Below are 19,526 nucleotides of genomic sequence, written 5' to 3'. Positions count from 1 at the left end.
AGGACAGTCAATCTCATTTTTTGGTATCAAAAGGCCAATCTAAGTTTTTTATGTAAAAAAGTAAAAAAAAAAATCTTAGTTATGAAGGCTTAAAGAAAAAAATTTGATGACTAACTTGTAAGACTAGTCTTAGTGGCTTATGCAACCGGCCCCAGGTTGTTCCAGATGATGAATTTGGAAACAATTTTTATGATTAAGTAAAATCTGGAAATATATGGGGTCATGAAAATTTGTGAATATAATTTTTATTTTCTGATCTAAGATATTGTAGATTGAGTACAGAATAATTTGCCCAAAAGTCATAGTGATGCCTGATTTGTGAGCAAGTATTTTTTGATTCAGGTCTTTTAAGTGCATCAGTCGAACCGGTTCAAAAATCAGCCTGAATGATTCATTAGCTGTCCATCTAAATCCTTTTTTTTTTTTTTTTAATCTTTATCCGCTAATAATACTAAATGTCTGTAAAAAAAAAACCATAATGCAAGCAAAACCAAAAAGACACTAAATAGTTACTCTAATCTGAATCGCTAGTTGTCGCCAGGCATTAAAAAAATGCATGTCCTAAATATCTGAGTTGGATGACTGCGCCCTAGGCGTTTGCAAATCAATAAATCAGTATTCAGATATAGTCTCCAAACTTCTAAAAATAAAACAATCAAAAAATAAATAAGACCATGAATGAAATTCCCGAATCCTACTATGACGAAGGCTTAGCTCGTGAATAGTAATTAGGACATGTTGATTTTTACTCTCCGGTATCGCCCAGTTCAGAGCCAGGTCATAGACTGTTTAAAAAAAAAAAAAAAAAAAAGGTAAGTCCAGGTAGGCAGGTAACCTACTTAATATTCATTAGCCGAGTCGTAACATAGTGAAGATGGCGTTTTTTTTTAAATAATTAAATGTTATATATATATATATATATATATATATATATATATATATATATATATATATATATAAAACTAAGAATGAAAACGTCTGCCTTTCAGCCAATCGGCTAATTTTACTGGACGAGCGTCTAGTCGAGCGTAATTCATATTCATTGAGGTCAAACGGTCAAACGTTCACCCAGGCAGAGCACGTCAACTTACTAACGTACACCAGTCAGCCAATCAATTTGACTTCCCCGAGCATGGCGTAGTTAATATTCATAAGCCAAATCTTCGCCATAGTAGAATTCGTTGGCAAAACAGCAAGCGTGCGCGCGTCTCTGTTCCTGCACGTCAGACGTGTCGCTCAGTTAGTTTTCTGGATTCAAACCTCCCTGATCTCCATCTTGGGGAGATTCCTACCCCATCTGTTTCCTTTAGGAGTTTATTATCCAAAAAATGGGAGATATAAGATTGCCGAGGCACATGTTTCTGTGGTGCCTTTCTGCTATTTACATGTTCGCCTTTGCGTCTCTTTACGTGCAGATTCCAGGTGAGTTTGTGAAGATTTTTAGTTTAACTTGCATGCATTGAACTAACTAAGAGTTTATCTGTGACGCATGCAACAAAAGTCTTTTAAGCATACATTTTTAATGAACGTACACGTCTATTAAAACATTACGTAATAGTTTGTATAAATCTTCAGGCTGTCCAGTGATTTTTGCAGTGTAGGGATATAGTACTAGAGATGAAAATATTTTAAAGGGCCCATATTACATGGGTCTGGTCTAACTGTGCAAAACATCTCAGATTAGCATGTTGATGCCTGTTTTGAGACATCCAGACTGTAAGAAAAGTCTGAATATTAGCCAAACTTTCACTCAAGACGAAAAACATTGCACAATTATTATTTTTTTTTGTCTATTTAACAAAAAGTCATAGTATATTATCATGATTTTGGACGTACATGATAATACCATGGTATTTGAATATGGTGATCATTGGGGTCCAAAAATTTGAGACCACATTGAAAATCTGAGATTCAAAATCTACTGTAATTTAAACCTGGAAATTAGGATTCTGAAGAACAACTAAAAGTAACTTAATGACATACACATTTCAGATTCTGCAGCAATTTTGTTGCATTGACCATGTGAACGCTCTTTCTTTAGGTCTGTATGGAAACGAGGGTTTGCTGCCAGCACGGTGGCAGCTGCGAGTGTCTGGTAAGAGTGTTGTGGAGCAGCTGAAGGATTCTCCCACCCTGCTGTGGTTTGGTCCTCGTCTGGGTTTGGACACACAGCAGTGCATGGAGCTGCTCAGTCTGGCCGGAGCTCTGCTCAGTTTAATGACTCTGGCTTTACCGCCGCTCAGAGACTGCAGAGTCTTTCTGGTGCTCTGGGTACTTTATCTGTCTCTGTACCAGGTACAAACTTATTTTACATGTGGATGCTACTAGTGATTGACCAATATGGGTTTTTCAATGGCTGATGCGATGTATAGAGAACAGGGTGACCTCTGGGTGATATAATGCTGATCTATAAATATAATACAATTTAATAACAGCAAATAATTTGATGTAAATAAAAACGATTAAATATTTTTTTTACAATATTTTACACAGAAATTGGTATCTACTAAAAAAGCTCTTCGGTATAAAGAGATTAACTTGGATATGATAAAAGGCGCAACAGACGCTTCCTTTAATCGTGCAATCATACGCTGTTATCGGGTGATGCTGATAATCTCAATAATGGCCAAATTTTGACCAATTAATTGGACCTTATTGATATCCTACTTATTTGTTGTTGCCTTGATATAGTGATAGCCAATTAACAGATATGGAAAATTCAGAATGTTCTTATATAGATATTAAAATATATAGAAATATAAAAATGTAATTAGTGTAGTTTTTGTTTTAATTCTATATTACTAAAAATATTCTTTAAATTGGTTTTAGATACATTTATTTTAAAGAGTTAGTTCACCCAAAAATGAAAATAATGTCATTAATTACTCACCCTCATGTCGTTCCACACCCGTAAGACCTTCGTTCATCTTCGGAACACAAATTAAGATATTTTTGATGAAATCTGATGGCTCAGTGAAGTCCCAGGTATACTTCACTTTCCACGTCCGCACATCTTTCAAAGTATGCTAAACCACGGATGCGCACGGATGATCGAGTTCGACACATGCGCGGTATAATTTTTTCTATACTTTAAACAGACATTGTGTCATCAACGGGACATTCGCTGGGCAGGATTGGAGAAGAAAAATAGTGCATCCACCATGCAACATAGTTCAGAAGATACACCAAGAGAACAGGAATCAAAAAGCGATGGAGAAGGCATGCTTCTGAGTTTACTCGTCTTGTTTTTGAATCGCTCTTTACACACTCTTCTTCGACGACTGCACATTGTGCTCAGTACTGTGCGTATTGCCACCTAGTGGACTCTTCTGTCCTGCTTGCGCATGCGCTGTTGCACGCACACTGTCCGCGCGGTCTCGAAATTTGGGCTGCACGCGGACGGGGTGTGCGGCCGGCCGCAAGCCCTCCGCGTGACAAGAATTACGTCATGCGGACGGTGCACGAACGCAGCCGACCGAAGTATACCCGGGGCTTGAGGCCTCTATTTACACTTTCAGATGCCCAGAAAGGTACTAAAAACATATTTAAAACAGTTCATGTGAGTACAGTGGTTCTACCTTAATATTACAAAGCGACGAGAATATTTTTTTTTTTGTGTGCCAAAAAAACAAAATAATGACACTTCAACAATATCTAGTGATAGCCGATTTCAAAACACTGCTTCGAAGCTTTATGAATCTTTTGTTTCGAATCAGTGGTTCGGATCTCGTGTCAAACTGCTGAAATCATGTGACTTTGGCGCTCCAAACCACTGATTTGAAACAAAAGATTCGTAAAGCTTCATGAAGCAGTGTTTTGAAATCGGCCATCACTAGATATTGTTGAAAAGTTGTTTTTTTTTTTTTTGTTTTTTTTTTTTTAGCGCACAAAAAGTATTCTCGTCGCTTTATAATATTAAGGTAGAGCCACTGTAGTCACATGAACTGTTTTAAATATGTCTTTAGTAGTTTTCTGGGCATCTGAAAGTGTTAATTATCTTGCTGGCAATGGAGGCCTCACTGAGCCATTGGATTTCATCACAAATATTTTAATTTGTGTTCTGAAGATGAACGAAGGTCTTACGGGTGTTGAACGACATGAAGGTGAGTAATTAATGAAATAATTTTCATTTTTGGGTGAACTAACCCTTTAAGTATCTCATTTGCTATCTTTAAACTGTATTGTGTCATACTATATTTGCAAAATATCCAACCTGCTGTCGGCCATTATCCTAAAAACCCATATCGGTTGACCACTACTTATCACGAATACTACTTATTAAGGGTAAAAATAATTGATTTTAGAAGGTAATGTATAAAGTAGTGAAATGTGTTTGTTGTTTCTAGGTGGGCCAGGTATTCTTATACTTTCAGTGGTGAGTATAAGGCTTCCTGTCACTGTGTGCTGTTTGTACACCGCTTGATGTTATATTGATTGCCAAATGTTCTTGTTCCCTTAAATGCATCCGTTATGCAACAGGCTTTGTTTAACTCTGTACAACCGTAGCAACAAAATAATCTTGACCTTGTGAGACACTTGAGTGTTATTTACTGTAGTCGCATGTCTGTGTTGATCTGCTTTCATAACACATGTGAACCCTCAGCAGCACCTCAGAATTTGGATATGTGTCAAACATATCTCTCTCCTTTCTCATCTTGTTTTCAGGGATAACCTCTTGTTGGAGACAGGCTTCTTGGCCATTCTCGTTGCTCCCATGAAAATGCCCTGGTCTTCAAAGGTGTGTCTCCATGATAATGTGACTTTCTGGCTGGTGCGCTGGCTGTTGTTTCGGCTGATGTTTGCGTCGGGTGTCGTCAAACTGACCAGCCGCTGCCCCACCTGGTGGGGCCTAACAGGTGAGGAATTGTGGAATATATTTGTGTTTGTGACCAAATGTTCTTGAGTTTCTACTGGAAGGTTCAGAATATACTCAGAATGGTGTACTACATGAGATACAGTGTCCCACAATGCAGTGCTCTCAAGTTGAACTTCCATTTCTTGTGTGACTAATGAATTGGAAGCCAAATCTATGGTTTGTTTTGACTTATTGAACTGTTAAGAATTAAAGGGCTCATGAATTGAGAAATCAAATTTTCCTTGATCTTTTGACATATAAGAGGCTATTGTTTGTAGTTTGTACTATAAAAATATCATGTAAGTTTCAGTTATTAGTTTCAGTTGTTAGTCCATAAACAACTTTTATTGAAACCAAGCTGCCCAAACGACTCGTTTTGGATTTTGTCACATTATGATGTCATAGTGTGACAAAAGACCATCTCTGCAGAAGATCAACACCTACTTCTACATCATTGCCTCTTTAGCCCCACCCACCGATTAGCGCATATCATGTAGTAGTAAATACAAGTCCGACTCAAACACAGGATTACTCCAGCAACAAAACAATAGAGATGCTTATGAGGATTACAAGACGTTTTGAATTGCCAATTTGTGAAAAAACAGTCTTTGCAGTGCCTTCCTTAGGATCCTAACATTAAGAAAGTTTGGATGGACCTTTTTTAACGAAGTTCCAGTCAGATTGCGTCACTGTTCGCATTCATTTTTAAACAAGACATAGTTTGACGCAGGCTTTTCAGAGAGACTGCAAATAAACGATGATGCAGTGAGGACTACATTGGATCCAACATTAATGTCGCAACCAATGGGGCAACACACAAGTGTGAGTAACAGTGTTTTTACCATGTGTCACTATAGCTTTGTCTGATAAAGATCGTTTGATATGTACTGACTGCGTATTTATACTGTAGCGCTGCAGTCAAACTGAATAGTTATCATTTGTCAATTATAACTGTGGTAACTCCAAGTACTTAAAGGTTTAGTTCACCCAAAAATGAAAATTCTGTCATTAATTATGCACTCTTATGTCTTTTCACACCCGTAAGAACTTCATTCATCTTCGAAACACAAATTAAGATATTTAATAAGTGCTTAACGTAAACACCGTAGGAGAATGACACAGAAGAGATGTTACATAAACTTATTTTGTTTCAGCTAGTTGCCAAGGCAAAATTTCTGGTTTTTAATTTAGTTTAACTTGATGTACTAAAATAACTAAAATAAAAATTAGTTAAAACTATATAGACATTGTAAAAAAAAAACTAGCAGAATAGGGCTGGGTGATATGACCAAAATCTTATATCACGATATGAGTAATTTTATATCACGATAACGATATATATCACGATATAGTTATTTTTGCTTTAAATAAGATTTTTATGATATTAACATTTTCCATACCATTGAAATTTCATAATGGTCATTAATTTCAATATAATTAAAAAATTTATACTAGCCTAAAAAACTCTCAAGCTTACTGAAGACAAATAAACTGTGATAAAGAAAGAGCAAAGAAGACAAACTACAATAGAACAAAGACAGACGAAATAGACCTATATGAAAAAACTTCAAGCACTAGAAAATGTATAAAGTAATTAAAGATATAAAAAACAATGCATAGACTTTACTGTGTAAATTAAATATACATTTATTCTTATTAAAGTTACAAAAGCAAGCAGTGAGAGATTTTCTCTTTTTTGTTGTTTGATTAGCATTAATAATGACAGCAGGTAAATTTGGATGCTGACTGCACCGATCCATTAACTCGAGCCTTATCTTTCTCAACTGTACCTTCACTTAAGATATAAATGGCTCTGTTTACTTGCAAATACGTGGTCACTTTGGCCCATAGGTATGTGTATTTAACTGTTCAAGCCCAGTTAGGCGTCAAAAAGCACTCAGTTCAGTCCTCACGCGCTCTATGAGCAGCGGCTTCATGTCGCGCGCTTCTCTCGGACGGCGCTGAGAAACTTCAGAGAGCGCGTGCATATGCTGCAATGAGTTGTCTTTCACTGCTAATTGCACTTAAACGGTTTAAAACCACTTGTTTTTAAACCGCAATGCTTAAAAACTCATGCAAATTATAATCTTTCGTGACCGCGCAGCATAGCAACCTCACGTGAGCGTAACATTGACAAAGACGATAGTCCAAAATCTCTATCAGTTGACAAATTTCAACCGGCTAATCGTGTCTACCAGTATATCACTATCGCACTTATTGTGCTTAATACACTTTAACATCGAGCACGTCTCTAATTCGCGATCACCTTCTGAGAGAGGCAGGTTTCTTGCGCGCACTTTGGAAGTGTGCACGAGCGCTGCACCGAGTTCCTTTTCAGGATATATTGCGCTTATAACTCTTTTAACATCAAGCACGTCCCGCTCTTTATATTCTCATTCATGCATTTCATCACTCTGAAGTGTCAATAGTGCAATATATTTACATACTACGATATAGCAAAATCTCTAACGATAGACATTTTATTTCGTGGTAACGATATATATCGTCATATCGCACAGCCCTACAGCAGAATTACTAAAGGTTTAACAAAAATTAAAATGGACAATATAAAAATAAAAACGATTCAAAATATTCATAAAAACTATAATATCTTAATGGTACTAAAATGACTGACACATACTGTGATCTCTTGTTCTCTTATCAGCTTTGACCTATCACTATGAGACCCAGTGTATACCGACCCCGCTGGCCTGGTTTGCTCATCAGCTGCCGGTGTGGTTCCAGAAACTCAGTGTGGTGGGAACGTTTGTTATCGAGATCGCAGTTCCTTTCCTGTTCTTCAGCCCCATACGAAGACACAGGCTTGCCGCCTTCTACATGCAGGTGAGTGTGTATGTGTGTGGTGTGTTTGATCAGAAATGGAGAAGCTTCTTTGAGTTTGTGCATTATTGTGTCTTTGTGTGTTACAGGTCCTGCTACAGGTGTTAATCATCCTGTCTGGAAATTATAACTTCTTTAATATTCTCACTATCACCCTGTGCTTGTCGCTGCTGGATGACCAACATGTAAACTTCTGGCTCCGCAGACCCACGCAAAAGACAGAAAGCAGTATGGACAAACTTACATTAGACTAACAAGTCTCTTATGCTCACCACAACTGCATTTGTTAATTATTATTACAATTTTAAATAACTGCTATTTGAATATATTTTAAGTTTATTCTGTTTCAGCATCATTACTCCAGTCAGTGTCACATGATCCTTCAGAAATCATTATAATATGCTGATTTGGTGCTCAAGATATATATATATCAGGGTTCGCACAAGGTGCTTAAAGTGCTTGAAGTACTTGAATTTGACTTTTTGAAATTTAAGGCCTGGAAAACCTTGAAAATCTTGAAAATAGTGATATTCCTGAAAAGGTACTTGAAAAGTGCTTGAATTATTGGAAGACGAAGTATATATGAAATAAGTGTTTGTTTTAATAAACATAAAATCTTTTAACGCAAAATTAACGCTGCAGCCCGTCTGATACAGACCTTATGTAGCCCCGCCTCTTCTCAGCGCTGCGGTTGTTGTCTTCTGTCTTCCGGTTTGTATTTGCAGTATTTGTGAATGGACCGCTCGTTTTAAAATCTTCCCTGTCGGGTCTACTGAGATTTGTTGAGATATCTGTTTTAAACATTACAATGCTCATGATAACTTTAGTTAACTCAGCAATAAGCAAGTCCACTTTACCAAATAGTTTACTCTGTGACAACGATGCCATTTATGTTTTGTCCTGGATAGAGAATTACGAGGCGGCCGCCTCCATTAAATTTCGTGCAGAACTCAGACAGGCAGTCACATGCTCAGAGATGACCCTTTTCCACCGACACGGTTCTGTTGCGGGTTCCCGGCCTGTGTCCATTCTCGAACTGTTCGATAGTGAGGTGCGGATAATCCCCGGGTAATTAAAGTAAAGTAATAAAAAAATAACATTCCAGTTAATTGCGGGTGGATGAGTGATAAATCATTATGTGTTGATTTTAATAAAAAACGGGGAACTCATTTTACGGTAAGACGCAACGAAAGCGCGTCACTCTTTTACTTTTCGTTTTCAACTGAACGTAGTTCTCTTCAGGGAATACCAATTAAGGAAAACATGTGACTAGTGCACCTCCTAGTGGTCATTATATAAAACACAAAGGAAAAACCCTACATGAGATATTGCTTTACAACTCAATAGCTTTAACTAAAAATATACACAAGCTTAACTAACAGACATTATTCTGATAAGAGTGTTTTCCCACAATGATGTAATGAAACCGTGACCATTTAAGTTTGATGGGAGTAAAGCCTGTGTTTACGCTATTAAGGAAATGTAATTTATTTAGCCTAAGAAGAACTTTTTATTTTAATTAAATATTAATTTATTAGCAGCCTTCTTCAGTGTGATATGTAACCATATCCTCATGCTTGATCAGGTGCGGATATCTAAATTACAGGATATCATTGGGCGGTTGGCAGGTGGATGATTTATTTTAAACGGTGGATTCAGATACAAGTCAATGCAGTATTTTTCTTTGTTCAATTTGGACACTGAACATGGGTTGGTGCACCAGATTAATGAATTTATCTTTTAAAATGTACAAAATTTTCTTACCCCCTAGAGGGATCAAGGATTTTACTACCTCTGCCTCATTTTAAACCTTGCCATAAGCTTTATTTGGACGATAATTTTTTTTCTCATGTGGACGTCTGAAAAATTACTTGTTAACCTGAATAATAAAAATAAATTTGTATGTAACGTAATAAAAAATATCCTATTTATAACTTGATTATTAATCCTCCTTTTTAAAAACGGGGATATTAGTGGGGAATATGATAATGCAGAAAACCTTGAAAACCTAAAAAGTAGTGCTTAAAGTCCTTGAATTTCATTTTACAGTGTCTGTACGAACCATATATATATATATATATGTATATGTATATATGTGTATATATATATGTGTATATATATGTGTGTATATATATATATATATATATATATATATATATATATATATATATATATATATATATATATGTAATAAAGTTAAAAAAAGTAACATGTATTTAACATTATAAATGTCTTTACTGTCACTTTGTTCAATATGTCTGACACCAAACTTTTGAACAGAAGACTTTCTTCATCAAACAGCAAAAATTTTTGATTTTATGTTTTCAGTGAGGATGAAAATATTACATGAAGATGGTAATGTATGTTGTACCTTGTTAGGACAAGATGTTAAAACCAGGTCTGGTCTTTTCCAGCATCTTTACAGACTCTCTTCTCTGGACTGGCTGTAATGTTAGAGGTCAGTGTATATGCTGTGCTTGGCTACTGGACCGTCCAATACTTTGACCTGCAGGTGGACTGGGAAAAGAGAAGTGTGTCCTCCAAAACAGGTGAAGCTCTCAACGATATCTTATTGAGGTCGGTTATCGTTGAGTGTGATTTATCTCTCTTTGTGTTCCTGTTCCTCAGCCTTTACTTATTTTGAGTTCAATGGCTTTCTGAAGACTGTTACAGTGCCCAGTATCTGGATTGGTGTGCTGTCTCTCACATGGGAGATCATCACTGCCATGTTTAAGTGAGTGTTACAGGATAGTTTACCTATGATTTGTTGGCTCAGTATGTCCATTAGATGGCGTTCTGGTAGAACTAATGTTTTTGATTGCTTGTGCATATGCTTCAGATGTGCTTGTGTGAGGGGCGTGTTGCGGCGTCTCTGGAGCACAATCCAGTGGGCAGTGATGGCTGCGGCTACAGTCTCAATGTTTGCCATCAGTCTGGTCAGTAAACTTCCTGTCAGTGTTATTTTAGTATCATTAATATAGTATGATAGTATTTATTAATATTTTGAATTAGTTTTCAATTTTATGTTTTCTATTTTAGTTTAAGTTTTAGTATTTCAGTATTTCAGCTTAAACTAAATGAAAAGTTGAAATTTGCCTTGGTAACTAACTCAAATAAAATAAGCTTATTTTTTAAAAATATTTTATTAATGTTTATTTTAATTTTAGTTGACACCATTTCCTGTTTGTATATCCTTAAAGGGATAGTGCACCCTTAAATTAAAATTGTCGTCATTTTGTTGAATTAATTAGCAGAATTGCCAGGTTTTCCTGAATAGTGGATGGTGATCACTGCTGTCAAAAATTTAATGACAAAAATGGAATATAAGTCTTATCAAACATTATGATAGCTTTTGTGAGGAACTGAATATAGTAATTTATTACCAAAATCTTGCCTTCTGCACTTCTCTATCAAAATCTCATTCACGCTTTCACATGTTCAAACCTCGAACATTCACAATACACATTAGAACTTCATGGTGTACTTTAAGTGTAGTGCACAGAATTCTCATCTTTTTGGGTGCACTGTCTTCTTAAGCTATGTAAAAATAATGAGGCTAATAATGAAGTACTGTACGTGTGCAGGTTCCCTACACCTACTTTGAGTATGATGCCAACAGTAATCTCTGGCCTGGGATCCAGACAGCGTTTGAAGTGACCGACCGTTACCAGCTGGTCAACTCATATGGATTGTTCCGGAGAATGACCGGGGTCGGAGGTCGTCCAGAGGTGGTCATTGAGGGCAGCATGGATCGCAACACATGGACGGTCAGTTTACGAGTATTTCAGGAAGTGCATTGTGTCTGAATTACAGCATTAATTTGTATGTGAAGGAGATGGACTTCACAAAAAATTTAATCATATCAAAAGCTGGAACTTACCCCAGGATCTAGGGACTTTGGGGTGGTACTCGATGTGTTTCAACTGCAGGGACCAGGGTCTAAATGAAGTTCCGGGTAAAAATTTCCCCCTCAAAAAGTCCCTGCTCACGAGGTAGTACTTTTTCAAAGTTCAGGAAATTTTGGGGGTGGTACTTGGGCGCTGAATATGCTGATTGGTTCACGCAGCATTTTATTTCAACCACCATTTTTAAAAGTCTGTTTCGGTGCCTGCAGTAAGAGTTGTTTGCTATTTGAATCAACAATGGAGTTTAAAAAATATGACGGATGGACCAACGACGAGGTTCAGGCTTTATTAAGCTTATACGCGGAGGACGAAATCCAGCGGGAACTGGAAAGTCATGTGCAGTCCTACATCACCATACTTAATCTTCACGGTACTTTAGACCACGATGGAAATGCAGACCGCAAAAGGTATGGGGGGAAAAAAGTTCCTGGGACAAATTGTACTGGGTAATTTCGGTGAAAACGAGGCTAAAAACTGTCTAAAAGATCTGAAATATGGGCTTGTAATTGAAAAGTCTAACCCGGATCTTAAAGGTGAAGTTTGTAGATTCTCTGACTTGCAAAAATACTTTGAAACTAGGGGTGGGAATTTTTAGGTACCTCACAATCTGATCTGATTCCAAAATGATTCTTGATCTACAATATCCCCCCCCCCCTCTCTTATTAACACATTTTTGCAGGAGATAGAGTTCATGTATAAGCCAGGGAACATGAGCGCAGCGCCCCCTGTGGTGGCTCCGCACCAGCCCAGGCTGGATTGGCAGATGTGGTTTGCTGCTCTGGGGCCGCACACACAGAGCCCCTGGTTCAGCAGCCTCCTACACAGACTCCTGCAGGGCAAACGCGATGGTAAGGATGTGTCGTTTGTGCGTGTGTGAGATTTAAAGGCATCCAGTGCATCATCACAAGATGCAGTGCTGAATGCAGTGTTTTGTACTATGTGTGTGTTGTGCAGTGGTCAGACTCATTCAGACAGATGAGTCTCAGTATCCGTTCAGCAAACAGCCTCCTACGTACCTAAGAGCTCACCGCTACAAATACTGGTTCAGCGAGCCAAAAGAGGACGGGTGAGCGCACGCAAAATCCCACAATGCCTCTTGCTATAAATTGTCAAATGCATGTTAAAAATTACATTTTAATTATCTTGCGTAACACAATGCATTATTGTTAACGTTGATGTTTAATGTTAGCCTTATTGGATGTGTTTCTTTTATGATTTTGTATATTGGATGTGTTTGTGTGTGTTTAGTTCATATCCCCAGCGATGGTGGAGACGGGTGTATGTGGAAGAGTTCTATCCTATAGTGCGCCTTGGTGACTCTTACCTTGAACAGATGTTGGTTCAACATGGTTTGAAGGTAAGAAACAAGTCTGCCTTCAAAAGTGAAAGTGTAACTGAATTGGGTCACATTTTGAACATTGATTTCAACTATAACCTCAAGGGAGGAGATCAAACAGACCTAAAGTTCGCTGTCTGTTATCTGTAGAGTAGTTTGATTTAGGAAAACAATGTTTTTTTAGGGCTGCACAATTAATTGTAACTGAAAACTCTGGCTTTGTGCGATTTATCAATCGTAAATGAATATATGCCATGTGTGTTTCAGAGTGAAGCGCAGCACTATGTTCGTTTACACGCATGAACGAACAAAAAAGAAGCTTCTGGTGTTTTTTCACCAAAATAAAAGCTTGAGGGTTTAAGATTTGTGTTAATTTTGAAAAGATATTTTGTTGAATGAATATCTGAACATTAGAGTTGTCAAAAGTACTGACTTCGGTACCAATCAGTACTGAAATTGTAAAAATGTGAAGCTTTGAGCACCGTTGAGCGGATTCGTAAACACCTCTGATTGGCCATTGTGTTGACGCGCTCATCGGATATGTCTGTGATTGGCTACAATGATCAACTTATGGGAGTGTTTAAGTGTTTGAATTTGAAAGCGGGAGCGTTTGAAAGCAGGCGTCTCTCAGCGGACTGGTCCACGATAGACGTCTGCTTTCAAACGCTCCTGTGTGTATCTGTGTAAGTGCTTGGTGAAGAGCGTCATTGATGACTATTTACAACGTTTTTAAAGCATTGATCATTGTAACCAATCACAGACATATCCGATGAGCGCGTCAGCACAATGGCCAATCAGAGGTGTTTACGAATCCACTCAACAGTGCTCAAAGCATCACATTTTTAAAATTTAAGTATGGACTTGGTACCGAAGTAGGTACTTTTGACAACTCTACTGAACATAGAAGATATCAAAAGTAAGTTGTGTTATAAATAATGGAAAATCTCGTTAATGAAGGTTTAACTATTTTAAATGCCATTTCCATGATCTGGTCATTTGAGACCCTCTTCCCTTTTTGCCCATCAGGATAAGGCTCCTCCGAGGCGCAGCTCGAAAGCTTGGCTGCCGCGGTTATTGCGACATGTTGGCGAACATGCCCGTGAGATTCCAGCTCATCTGCTGCTGTGGACTCTCTTCAGCTCTGCAGCGACCGTGTGTCTCCTCAACTCTCTGCGATCCTGTGCACATCATCGCCAACACGAATCGTTCCAGAACCAACACACAGACAAACAGGCCGTTGGACGGACACTGTCCAATGCGGCGGAAGAGAACGAGAAGAAACAGGAGGAGGAGGAGGAGGAGAAAAAGGAGGTTACAAAAGATGATGCAGAGGAAGATGGAAAGCAACAGGAAGAAGATGCAACAAGTGAAGAGGAACAGGAAGGCGAAATTGAAGAGGAAGTGAGTGCAGAGGAAACAGAAGAGGACAGCCTCAGGAAAAGGAAGTGAAGTTTTCAAATGATCTGTGGCTTTAAATGAAACTCTTTTTAATACCAACTCAGGGTAATGACATCTACCCCAAAACATCAGCACTTATACCTTCATTGTCAAAACATTGATATTTCTCTGTTTTCACAGGCATTTTTGAGAGATGTAGGCAGAGTAGTGAAACTTTCATGCATCCCAGTAGTGTCCTGGATTTAACTGCACGTTTAGTTAAACTAATCCTGATAGGAAGGCCACACTGCAAAACAAGGGATTTTTGTTGTATGCCCTCTGATTGGTCTGACAGGTAAATGCAAGACAAGGTAGGTTATCGTTTCCCCCACTGTGCACTTACTGCTTGCACCCTACATGATATCATGTTAAGTAAAACCCAGGATGTCTTCCACCATGAGACCTAAAAATAACTGTAAAAAACAACAAACAAACTGTATATTCCAATGCACATACTGGGCCTCATTAAATGGAAGAGTGAAATTTGTGTTTGTAAAATCTTTCTTGCATAAATTAGACATTGAATTGAATGCGTCGAAATACCAACCAGCACTTATGGTTTTATGAACAATTTACACACACATTCCTTTGTTCTGCTCGTGTTTTATGAATGAACACGTATGTGCCCAGTATGTGCTGTGCCTTATGGTATACCAAAAGTATCAGAAAATATTTCAATCTTGTTTTATTTTTATGAGTAAAATAGAGATGTTTAATAGTTTTTCACTTAGACTGTCATCTTGTATATGTGGTGTTGTATGACCTGAAATTGTTTATCAGACTGTAACTGGTTATGGTCTGTGATATGTGTATTGTAATAATGTTCGTGACATTGCTTTTTGACCACTGTGATGTCATTAAAATATTGCATGTTTATTGTTAATATGAGTGAAGATGCACAAAAAAAACTCAGCTTTAATGTTTTGTAATATTTTTAATAAACTTAGAAAAATATACACTGGCACAAGTGCCATTATTTTCAAAGAAATACAGCCTCACAGTTTAAATTTTTACCTTCAATCTATATGAATATAAGTCTAATATAGTAATAACAATGAATACATAAGATAAAGTCTTGGATATTAATAATTAATATTTCTCTATTTCATGTTGTTGGTAAATATAGGTATATGAATTGATTTATTTTATATCATGGAATTAAATCTGGATTTTTATATTTTATTTGACATTTTCTGAAGAAACTTCCAAAGTGATAAGGTGTCATGGGTGTTTGCTAATTGGCGAAAGTCAAAAGAGTCAGCATGATATTCAGTGTCTAGAATTATGTAGAATTCTGGTAAACATTCACCACTGCAGTACCCCGGGGCAGTACTTATCAATGAGAGTCTGATAATATGGCCTCAGACTCTCCACGTCCGGTAGTTCAGTGCTCTTGGTGTACAAATCGAACTTGCTGTCAGAGGAAAGACAAACAGACACATGTTATTGATCTACCTCTAGAAACTCGCAGAGTAAGGTCAGAACTTCAATATGTGGGTCACACAACTGATTAAATGGAAACGCAGATGAACTCTTATTGAGAAACTGATGACATACTTAAACTCTTTGACCCAGGGAAGCATCTGTAGGTCTTTATCGTTGCATAAGTGCATGTAGTCTCCGTTTGAGTGCCAGGGGTAGAAGGAGTGGAAGCGGATCATGTAAAGACCCTGAAGGAATTTGGGAGTGTTAAATGTACAAAGTGTCTTATAAAATCATACATGACATCATATTGTTTGTGTGTGTTAGATTTGTTTGCTTTCAGGTGAGCACTGTGACGTTACCTCCTCAGGGATGGTGCATTTGTTGAACTTCATTACCTGGTACAGATACTCTAGAATAGTGCAAGAAGAAAGTCTCTTATGCTCACAAAGCTGACATTTATTTGATCAAAAATACAGTACAATTGTAAAAATATCTATTTGAATTCATTTTAAAATTTTCAGCATGATTACTGATGGTCTTCAGTGTCACATGGTCCTTCAGAAATCTATTTTGCTGATTTGGTGCCCAAGAAACATTTCTTAAATGTTTAAAACAGTTGTGCTGCTTATTTTGTGGAAACTGGTCTTTTTTCTCTTTTTTTTTTTTTTTCTGGGTTCTTTTTTTGATGAATATAAAGTTCAAAAGAATTTATTTGAAATAGAAATCTTTTGTATATTAAATCTTTTGGAATCTCACGATTTGATTCAAATCAATTCTTGGGGTCATGATTGGTTTAAAAATCTGTTCTCAATTTTGAATCGAATTTCAATTCAATATATGCATAGATTTGATATTAGATTTGATTCTAAACTTTACATTTTCATTTATTTTAACTAAAATCAAAATGAAACTGAAAATAAATTTTAGATCACCCCCTTATATATCTTATACCCCTTGCATTACTTCATCAATCAATTTATAATACCTAAATATTTTATATCGAACTATTTTATTCATATTTCCTGCCTTTTAATTTTTTAGGATATAGGTAATACTAGGTATATCGTTTATATTTGTTTCTCTGGTACAGTTTTGCCATGTCTTATTATTTTGTGTTCTTAAGGGGCTTGTTTTGCCTTTTTTTTTTTTTTTTTTTTTTTTTTTTTTGATACCTGGCAACCCTTCACCTTGAGTTTTAATGAAGAGAGGGAAGAGTTTAGAAATGAGTTTAGAAAGGAGAACTACTGCTGATTGATCAGGAGTTATTTTAAAAAGTAATTTTTTATACACACCTCGTAACCATGATATTATTTTACACAAGCCCAATGAAAACTGACATGCCCACGTCTTTTGTATCATTAAAATGTGATCAGTTTATGAGCGTCAAGTTGAGATGTATCGAATCAAAGGAAGTGATTGTCAGCCGGTTCCAATCAGTGTCTGATCGTTCGGAGTTAGTAAAATATAATGCGGGCTGTTGCATTCTCAATATTTAGTGATTTACCCTCAGATACAGAATATTTTCATTGGCTTTACAAGCAGGTATTGACATCTTCCTGCGCCCCTGGTCTTCCCTGTCACTTTTGATCAATTTAATGTGTATTTTGTGAATAAAACTTAAAAACAAAAAAACCCCTCAATGGAATAGTGTGTGTTTCGCAATGAGAATTTAGATGCAATATCATTATGGTCATGTGTGTAAAGATCCTCCAAATCACTCACCATCATGTCCCCAAGACATCAGGACATTATCAAGCCCACATTGTGGTTTATAGATCCCAAATTCTGTGCTGCATTGAGGGAAATATGTAAACTACATCATCAGAATCCATTGAACATTTTATTTCTATATAGAAACTAAATGGAAATATTTAGAACTAAATATAAAATATAATTATGCAAATAATAAAATAATATATATAATAAAAAATATATTTTAAAAAAATACTTATAAAACTAAAATAAAAATGACAAGTGAATAAGAAAATAAAGTTTAAAAGTTTAATTAAAATTAAACGATCAAATTATTATTAAACACTATAATATTATATAAATAATACTGATCAGGAAACACGTTTTGATATTTAGAAGGTATCAGTGTATTTGTGTTTTGGAAAAAGGTGTGATGTACTTGAGTGTAGGGTTCTTCACATCCGGATTGCCTTCAAATGTGGAGTTTCTGAACACTATTGAATTCTGGAACTTGCATCCCACTGGGAATGTGTCTCCAACTACAGCCCACTGAAACCCACGAAACAGCATTCTGATTATTATTTAGCCCATATGATCGTCGTAGATTTTTAGACTGTGTTTGGATGCACTTGTCTCTCACCTGTTGCTCCCCATACAGGGCCATGATTTTTCCAATGTCATGGATCAGGCCAACTAGCTGGAACCAATCTGGATACAGGTAAAAATGAGAGAAGTGCTTTTAAATTCAGTTGGAATGTTGTATTTTAACATTCGGGCAAATAAAAAAATATCCAGTAAGAACTTTCACATTTAGATATGGATTTTAGTTCTGAAAGAAGCCCCGCATGTCTGGACATATTAATCAGAAACTGAACAAAAAAACAAGAAACTATGTGTTTTTGTAAAAGACCATCTTATCTAAGTACGGTGTAGTTGATCTGTGATCTTTGTCCCTGTTGACTCCTCACCTTTATCAGGATGCTCTTTGCGGATTCCTTCGGCGGTCTGGAAAGCATGGAAAGAGTTCGGGAAGTCAACATCAGGGTCGGATTCATCAACAAGCTCGTCCAGGGAATTGATATTTTCCATCATGGTCATGCTGAAGTGATTGCAGTTCGCCCATTCCAGGTGCTAAAGGTGAGAAGTCATGTTCAGTGTTTGTTGTGAAGGATGTAATTTATCTGAGTCATCACAGAGCATCTTAAGTTTATTCTAGTTTAACTCCAACAGAGAAACACATCCGGTTGAACTAGAATTAACTTTATTATGCAAGTAAAGCTTGTTGTATTGTCTGGTTTTAATATAAAATATAACTTAAATAAGAACAGAACATAAAAATGCATGGTACATCAGAACAAAAACTCTACATATACATACATACATACATACATAAATACTGTATATAGTTTGCCATTCAAAGACCAACCTTTTGTTTGACAAAGTCCAGTGTTTGGTACGTGTGCATCAGCTTGTATGTATTAAACACACGGTCAAAGAGCTCTCCACTCTGTGTTAGACATGTACATACATTAAAATGCAAACAAGTGTGTCATATTAAGAGGAATTATACACAAGTTAAAAATATGCAAAATTTGCCTCAAAGTTCCTGAATTCTGCTTGGTCTTTCTCATGACATTCGGGACGATATGCCAGAGAAGGATCCGGACCCTATGAGTAAAAGTTTGTGTCAGAAATAAGACTTAAAAGACAGATACACAGTCTACCAAACCAAAGCAACAGTTTGATTGACCATTTTCAGCATTGCAAAAGTCATTCATATATATATATATATATATATATATATATAATATAAATGCTTTCAACTCAGTGAGGAAATTATGTAAGTAACTGTCTGAATGTCAGGTACATACCAGGTTCACCACCCTCATGGTTCAGTTGAGATTGTGTCGTTCAGGATGAAGGAGGATGTTTTGTGTTTGGCGTCTCTGATTGCTCCATTTATAAATGGTGCACATATGGGGTCTCTGAACTGTAGTGGGAATAACTAGTAAAACTTTAACTTTCTCCAGTTCAC

General features: G+C 36.7%; 2 protein-coding genes across 2 annotated transcripts; one reads left to right on the top strand and one right to left on the bottom strand.

Moving 5' to 3' along the window:
• The first annotated feature begins 1,166 nt into the window (after positions 1 to 1,166).
• Positions 1,167 to 15,328, top strand: lmf2a (lipase maturation factor 2a). The gene is made up of 14 exons (XM_051869615.1): positions 1,167 to 1,422; positions 2,042 to 2,295; positions 4,347 to 4,375; positions 4,666 to 4,856; positions 7,521 to 7,699; positions 7,786 to 7,924; positions 10,111 to 10,245; positions 10,325 to 10,430; positions 10,536 to 10,632; positions 11,281 to 11,463; positions 12,281 to 12,449; positions 12,556 to 12,667; positions 12,850 to 12,958; positions 13,964 to 15,328. Exons 1-14 carry the CDS (start codon positions 1,329 to 1,331, stop codon positions 14,384 to 14,386), a joined length of 2,220 nt encoding a protein of 739 aa, XP_051725575.1. The 5' UTR covers positions 1,167 to 1,328; the 3' UTR covers positions 14,387 to 15,328.
• On the bottom strand, positions 15,289 to 19,457 carry miox (myo-inositol oxygenase). Its single transcript, XM_051869616.1, has 10 exons — positions 19,363 to 19,457; positions 19,088 to 19,159; positions 18,918 to 18,998; positions 18,460 to 18,622; positions 18,132 to 18,199; positions 17,931 to 18,040; positions 17,522 to 17,589; positions 16,159 to 16,208; positions 15,932 to 16,044; positions 15,289 to 15,788 (listed from the first exon to the last, which is right to left on the bottom strand). Exons 1-10 carry the CDS (start codon positions 19,378 to 19,380, stop codon positions 15,680 to 15,682), a joined length of 852 nt encoding a protein of 283 aa, XP_051725576.1. The 5' UTR covers positions 19,381 to 19,457; the 3' UTR covers positions 15,289 to 15,679.
• Between the last annotated feature and the right edge of the window lie 69 nt (positions 19,458 to 19,526).

This window comes from Ctenopharyngodon idella, chromosome 18 (genome assembly GCF_019924925.1).
Source record: "Ctenopharyngodon idella isolate HZGC_01 chromosome 18, HZGC01, whole genome shotgun sequence".
Taxonomy (NCBI): Eukaryota; Metazoa; Chordata; class Actinopteri; order Cypriniformes; family Xenocyprididae; genus Ctenopharyngodon; species Ctenopharyngodon idella.
Note: the sequence above shows the minus strand (reverse complement) of the source record. Positions and strands in the feature narration are given on the sequence as shown.

Excerpts from the sequence above, each read along its gene's own strand:
- lmf2a (XM_051869615.1), top strand. The coding sequence starts at position 1,329 with ATGGGAGATATAAGATTGCCGAGGCACATGTTTCTGTGGTGCCTTTCT. Across the intron at positions 7,925-10,110 it reads CACGCAAAAGACAGAAAGCA|CATCTTTACAGACTCTCTTC; the intron begins GTATGGACAAAC and ends GGTCTTTTCCAG. Across the intron at positions 12,450-12,555 it reads CCTGCAGGGCAAACGCGATG|TGGTCAGACTCATTCAGACA; the intron begins GTAAGGATGTGT and ends TGTGTTGTGCAG.
- miox (XM_051869616.1), bottom strand. Across the intron at positions 18,999-19,087 it reads CAGAATTCAGGAACTTTGAG|AGTGGAGAGCTCTTTGACCG; the intron begins GCAAATTTTGCA and ends TGTCTAACACAG. Across the intron at positions 16,045-16,158 it reads AATGCACCATCCCTGAGGAG|GGTCTTTACATGATCCGCTT; the intron begins GTAACGTCACAG and ends AAATTCCTTCAG.